Source organism: Pelophylax lessonae (assembly GCF_965119305.1).
Source record: "Pelophylax lessonae genome assembly, chromosome: 2".
NCBI classification, from domain to species: Eukaryota; Metazoa; Chordata; class Amphibia; order Anura; family Ranidae; genus Pelophylax; species Pelophylax lessonae.
Window position 1 is genome coordinate 178256535 of NC_138769.1, and position 7376 is coordinate 178263910.

The 7376-nt window shown below is 34.9% G+C and overlaps 1 protein-coding gene across 1 annotated transcript in view; it reads right to left on the bottom strand.

Annotated features, from left to right (window-relative positions):
* The window catches only part of ARX (aristaless related homeobox), a 14969-nt gene extending 10168 nt beyond the window's left edge, over positions 1–4801 (bottom strand). Inside the window, exons 1-2 of the mRNA XM_082247814.1 lie at positions 4396–4801; positions 1227–2007 (exon numbers count right to left, since the gene is read on the bottom strand). Of these exons, the coding sequence (XP_082103940.1) occupies positions 1227–2007; positions 4396–4582 (968 nt within the window). The 5' untranslated portion in view covers positions 4583–4801. The remainder of the gene's footprint in view (positions 1–1226; positions 2008–4395) is intronic.
* Positions 4802–7376: the final 2575 nt, after the last annotated feature.

Consider the following 7376-nt stretch of genomic DNA (forward strand, 5'->3'; position numbering starts at 1 on the left):
TTCTTTCTTTCTTTCTTTCTTTCTTTCTTTCTTTCTTTCTTTCTTTCTTTCTTTCCTTAATTTGTGAAGTCATAATACTAAATTAAACAACTCTTTATTTTAATTTTCTCTTTCTTTCTTTCTTACTTTCTTTCCTTTGTGAAGTCATAATACTAAATTAACAACTATTTTTTTTTATCTTTCTTTCTTTCTCTTTCTCTTTCTCTTTTTTCTTTATTTGTTTCTTTCTTTCCTCTGTGACTGTCAAGTCCTAATACTGATTTAAGTAACTCTTTCTTTTTGGTTATTTCTTTCAATGGGGACATTTATGAAGTCATAACACTAAATAAAATAACTCTTTCTTTCTACTAAATTAAAGAACTGTCTTTCTTTCATATATATATATATATATATATATATATATATATATATATATATATATATATATATATATACACACCCTTTTTTTCTATTGAAATACGGTATCATTTAATTACATTTTATTAAATAGTTTTAAATCCCAATATGCTACATCAGTTTTCCTATACCAGTTTGTGTTATCGCTATCCTAAATAATATGTAAAATCCGTGTTGGAATTTGCCCAGCATTTCGGATGGGTTCCTATCCAAAAATAGCATGAAATCTTCTGTTATTCTTGTTCCTATTTTAGATAGATCTGAGTGCTGGTGATAGACACCTGAGAGTGAAGGCCCCGCTTGTGTCCCTGCACTGAAGCTGTGGAGTAAATGACAATGGTCAGGTGTCTGGGGAGCGGCAATACCAGGCTGCCCGGCACACTGCTGTGTAACTGATCCGCACACTGCTGATACAGGGGATATAAATACACAGATCTTCCCTGCCTTTGGCCAGAGACATGACTATAATTCTGCATAGGGAAGAGTATGGGTAGACAACAAAGCCGCAGTATATATAGGAGTAATAATAATAATAATAGGACTAAAAATAATAATAATAATAATAATAATACTAATAATAATATGTAATAATATTGCATCACTATCATCAGTGTAGTAAAATAGTCAGCAATGAAAAAAATAGTCAATGCAATGAGCAGAGTAATAACTTGGGGTCATTAAAGCATGGGATAAATGTCGGGTTGGTATACTTCTACTTGTAGTTCATCTGCTAATATGGGTTTCCCTAATTACATCTTGTAGGTTGTCTATCACTTGAACATAGAGAACCCATAGCACTGTCCCCCCATTCCTCCCTGGTTATTATGTACCTGGTGAAGACATCTGGGTAGTGGGTCTTCTGGAAAGCCCTCTCCAGTTCTTCTAGCTGGTAGCTGGTGAAGGTGGTCCTATACCTCCTCTGTTTCCTCTTTAGCATGCCCTCCTCTGAGTCACTGCCAGCTGACAGGCACACACTGTCCTCACCATCTTTGCCATCTCCATCAGAAGTATGGAGCAGAAGTTCCTCTTTGGGAGACAGATCTCCATCAGGACCACATCCCGGCTGCTGCTGCGGTTGTTGCTGCTGTTGGAACTGTGGGAGCTGCTCTTTTAGGAGTCCTCTGTTGGGATTGCTGGTGTTATTGTTATTATTATTATGCTGCTTCTCTGCTTCATCCTCTTCCTCTTCATCATCCTCATCCTCTTCATCCTCTTCATCATCCTCATCCTCATCCCCTGGGTTCTGAGCCAGCGCCCCCAGCCTGTCCTGCAAAGAGGGACAAGGGGTGCTGGAAGCAGTCTGATGTTGCTGCTGGAGACCATCAGGACTTTGGTCGTCTCGCAGCAGGGGGGCGCTGTTCTCTCTGTAGGACTTACTGCGGCTGATGCTGACCTGGGGGGCCTGACTGATCTTCAGGCTGTGGTTGTCCCAGCTACTCTCCCCCAACAGAACAAGGCGATCCGATTTATCCGATCTGGCCACTGCAGAGCGGGCATCGGGCAGCGACTGGAGGTGTAACCGACCTGCTGCCCCCACTGGACCGTACAACCTTCTCAACTTGGGGGGGAGATGCAGCTCAGCCTCAAAGGAAGAGTTGTTCTTGGGGGAACCTGATTAGAGGGATGGAGATGACAAGAGATAAGACATTTAGAACACCTCTATAGGAAGGGTGGACAAATGACAATAATGCAATCCAACCACAATCATTTCACATATATAGTAAAAAAAAAAAATAATAAAAAATAAATAAAAATACAACCCGAAACAAGAAACATATATATAAATATATTTAATAATAATTATATATATATATATATATATATATATATTTATTTATTGGTACTATTTATATATATATATATATATATATATATATATATATATATATATTATTGCTATGTTATATATATATATATATATATATATATATATATATATATATATATATATATTATTACTTTGTTATATATATATATATATATTTATTTATTAGTACTATTTATTACTTTGTTATATATATATATATATATATATATATATATATATATATATATATATATATATATATATATATATATACAATTAAAAATAAAATATATATATTTTATATTTTATTTTTAATTGTATTTTTTTTTTTTTTTGAGTGACTAAAATTAAATAAGGCTTCAAAACGATCAAGAACATTTTTCTGGCTTTCCGGAACCGGTTTTGGTGGCCTTTCTGCGCTGGATTGAAGAGTACAGTTAACAAACACGTTTGAAATCATCGTGCTGGTAATTGGATGCCTCTGGAAACGCTCTAATTACTGTCAACAAGGAATTTCAGCACATGTACAAGGAGATTTCACCTCCAACCCACCATATGTTTATTAAAGCCACATCTGAAGGGATATTGTTTCCTGCACATGGACTCAGCGCTGAGAATGGAAGAGACACCCAACTATCGGGCCCAGCAAGAAGAGACCTACACTGAGAGCTACTATGGAAGGACAGGCAGACAGGGACTGACAAGGAGGACAGGGGACTGGGAATGACAAGGAGGACAGGCAGACAGGGACTGACAAGGAGGACAGGGGACAGGGAATGACAAGGAGGACAGGCAGACAGGGACTGACAAGGAGGACAGGCAGATAGGGACATACAGGTGGTCAACCAGCCTTCAGACTGCACAAGGGAGCAATAAAGAAATGTATATTTACAGGGGATGTCCTCTGTTCAGTAACACTGACAGGGAGAATTAAAAAAAAATGATAACATTATTAGTTCTAAAAGCTATACATTTTCTATCTATCTATCTATCTATCTATCTATCTATCTATCTATCTATCTATCTATCTATCTATCTATCTATCTATCTATCTATCTATCTATCTATCTATCTATCTATCTATCTATCTATCTATCTATCTATCTATCTATCTATCTATCTATCTATCTATCTATCTATCACATACCAATTATCTTTCATACCAACCAATATATCAACAATAAAACACAACATTTCTTAGATTTTATACTTATTTATATCTATATGCTATAATAAAATATAAATGTAAATATTTTTGTGACTTACGCATATACTATATATCATTTATATATATTTACACAAAAATATATGTAATTATTTTTGTGATTATACTTATCTAGATCTATCTATATACAACACTATATAGGTTGCGTAAATATCTATATCTGTAAACATCTTTGTGTTTATTATCATCTAGAATCCTAGATCTATATTTGACATAGATAATGTATACCCTTATATGTAATATACTTTCATGTAATGCTCTTTACGTTTACAATTATCTATATCTAAGACAGATATACTTGTATATTTTTCCTATATCTTTACATTATAATTTGCATATATCTATACATATATATGTATATGGATAATAAAATGGACACATGCATGATGTATAAGAAAATAGAGCGTATACACAAGTACCTGTAATAATAATAATAATAAATATTTGAAAATATTATATATAATACATATAATCAAATATATCTATCTACCTATTTTAGACAAACAGACATATACACAAGTACCTGTAATAATAATAATAAATATTTGAAAATATTATATATAATACATAATCAAATATATCTATATCTATCTACCTATTTTAGACAAACAGTCATATACACAAACTGTTGGTGCTATATAACTCCTGTATAATAATAGTTAAGAAAAAAAATAGAGCTGTAACATTAATCAAGAGGACAGATTCGGTAATCTAGAGAATGATGCACTGAGATTAGTATATTGATAGTGTGAAATCATTTCGGCAGTAATTGATGAAATGAAAAGAAGTGATTCGGGATGGTGAATCGCCTGTAAAAATCAAATGTCAGGAAATGTAATATTTGCCATTGCTGAGCCTTCTGCCACTTGTCAGTAAAGTTTCCTAGCCTTGGAGTAAGAAAAGCCAGCAGCACTGAGAAGTGCAGTGAGGAGGAGGCCTGTGATCAGTGGTCCTGGAGGTCCCTTACCTTCCAAAGTTTTGTCCTGGTCGGTCCTGCTGGTCAGAGGGGGCAAGCTGTGGGCGCTGAGCAGTCTCATTTTGCAGGGGCTCCTCCTGCCCAGAATACTGTCTATGCAGTAAGAGGAGAGCAGAGTTGGGGATTTACTTTTGCATTCCGGCCTTTCAGTTGTCTCCTCCTGATAGTGGCTGCTCATGGTGGGTGTTCTGGCTGCTGCCTCTTCTCTGTGCTTTGCTGGAAGGACTTGTCAGTGACAGTTGTGCTGCTGCTTCTGCTTGCTGTCTGTCTGTGATAGAGTGTGAGCCTATAGGGCTTGCAGGATCCCACACCATCAGTCCCTTGTCTCCCCTCTCCCTGATCAGGGCACCAGTAAGTAGTGGAGTGAAGTGCACAGCTCAGCTCCTGAGCCCCTCTCCTCCACGTGTTACAAGGAGCTATTGGATTGGCTCCCTTAAACCCTGCTACTCTTCATACACAGATTAGCCAATGGCTGGCAGCAAAGCATGGACTGGAGCCCCCTTCATTATCATGGATTCATCAGCAAAATGGGATTATGGCTTTATATTCCATATTCAATTCATTCCTTCAAAAAGGTCAGCGCAGTGAGATGGGATTTGGAGGTACAAATAGTCCCCAGACATAAATCTTATTTTTGATGGTGTAGGAGAGGTTGATCTATTACAATTGCACACAATAATGTTTGTCATATCTGTGCAATTCCTACAAACAAGCCTCGCTCCACCAAACCCAAATAATATACATATGGAGAAAAACGCACAAGCCAACACATCAGCGATCAATAATAAATCAAACAGCTAAATAAAAAATATTGTGTGTGGATTTTTATCTGAAAGCATATTTTAGGCGCACAGGAAAAAAAAATATATTACTGTGAAAAAAAAATATATAACACTATGCAAAATCTTTATTGGAATCAAAAGAAAGAAATGGATTCTTGCAATAACTCTATTTTTTTTCTTAGGTACGATATTGTTATTATAATAAAATAGATTCCCTTTCTTTTATTTAATGACACTCTCAGATGTGAACCTGTTGATTACATTGCAAAAAAATAAAATAAAAAAAGGAGAGATGGTGAGAAGAAAATGACCGAATGGCGATGTAGTATTTAATTAAGGAGTTAAAAAAAATCAAATAGGATTTAAAGTTTCACCCTACAATGCAGATCAATGTACAAAAGGGTTTGTTTCCTGAATTTTAATTTAATAATAAATATAACGGGCTGGATTAGAACATTTTTTATTATCAGAAAAAAAAAAGAACAATATTAACCCGGCTTAACTATGTAACAATATGTGAATTAAGGTATCCTATTGCTTTATCAGACATGTCGCATGCTATTGGGGCACGGTGTTAATTCCTGGGCGCCATGGCGCCGTCATCTAATCAGTATTGATTTGATATGACATAATTGGCATTGGATCCAGGTTGAGTAGTGATCCAGGGCAGGTTTAATGTATCATCAACCCTACTCTCCATCCTCCCCCCTCTCTCCACTTCAACGTATCTAATAAAAAAAGAGGATTTTACAAAGGCATACTTGAATCGCTTACAGTGAGTATTTAAAAATACAAGGATTCATAATTGGGACTTCTGAGGACTGTAATCCACATCTGGATCGGCCTTTCACGGCTAATGTGTGACAGACAGCCTCCCAGGGTCTGCAAGAACTTAGGAAAGTGTAGTGTGTGTTGGTGTCACTGACACCGGCCGCTGTGGTCCTCGGGGACCTTCACCTACCCTGTGGGGACTTCACAGGATCGGCACTGACATGCAGAAAGCATCAACCTCGAATCAAAATGAGCATCAGTTCTAGTCCTTGGCAGCAGAGATGCCGCATTGTGGACGAGAAATATTCATTGTAATGAAAATAGACGTGACATTGTGCATACAGACAATGAGCTGTAATCATAATCCTGAATATAATATCATGGAAATGTATACATTAAAACATTTGAATCATAAATATGGTATATGAAATGTAAAATACAAGCTAACAAAAATACAATATTTAGTCTACACATAAGTGTTCAGCATCAGCACCACTTTTATGTCTGACACTGCGAGTGTATATATATATATATATATATATATATATATACTTTTTTTTTTTTTAGATAGTATATGATGTTATAAGCACTAATGATTATGTAGTGCTAAAAGCTCTATAAAATATCAATATATGATAACATGATGCCAAAAAATCTATAAAATTTGTATTTGATAATCTGATGCCATCAAATATATAATATATATGTAAATGATAATCTGATGCCATCAAATATAAAATATATGTATATAATAATGTGATGCTGCTATAAGGTCCATAATATATGTACATGATACTGGCTAATGCTACAAGTCTATTCTACGTGTACATGATAGTATGTGTGATACTAAAAGGTTTATATGTGTATCTGATACTGGGTGATAATATAAGATCAATAATATATATATGATAGTGTGTGACGCCATAAGGTCTGTAATGAGTATATATGATAATGTGATGCCATAACATATATTATGCGTGTATACTGAATTAGAGAGGGTGATGCAATCATATCTAATATGAGTTGTTATTAGGTCTGTAATATGTATATATAATAGTTTGGTGATGTCATAAGGGTTATTATATATGTATGTGATACTAGGTAATACTATAAGGCTATAATATGATAATGGGTGATGTTATAAGATCCATGATATATGTATATTATATTATGCGACGTTATTAGGTCTATAATATATGTAAACGATAACAGATGATGCTTTAAGGTCTATAATATTTGTATATTAGGGTGTGTGATGGTGTAGGATCTATATTATATGTATAATAAAGCGTGTGATTCTATAAGGTCTATATTATGTAAATGGTATTATGTGCTGCCATAAGGTCTATAATATATGTATAATAAAGTGTGTGATGCTATAAGGTCTATAATACATTTATAATAATGTGTGCGGTGCTA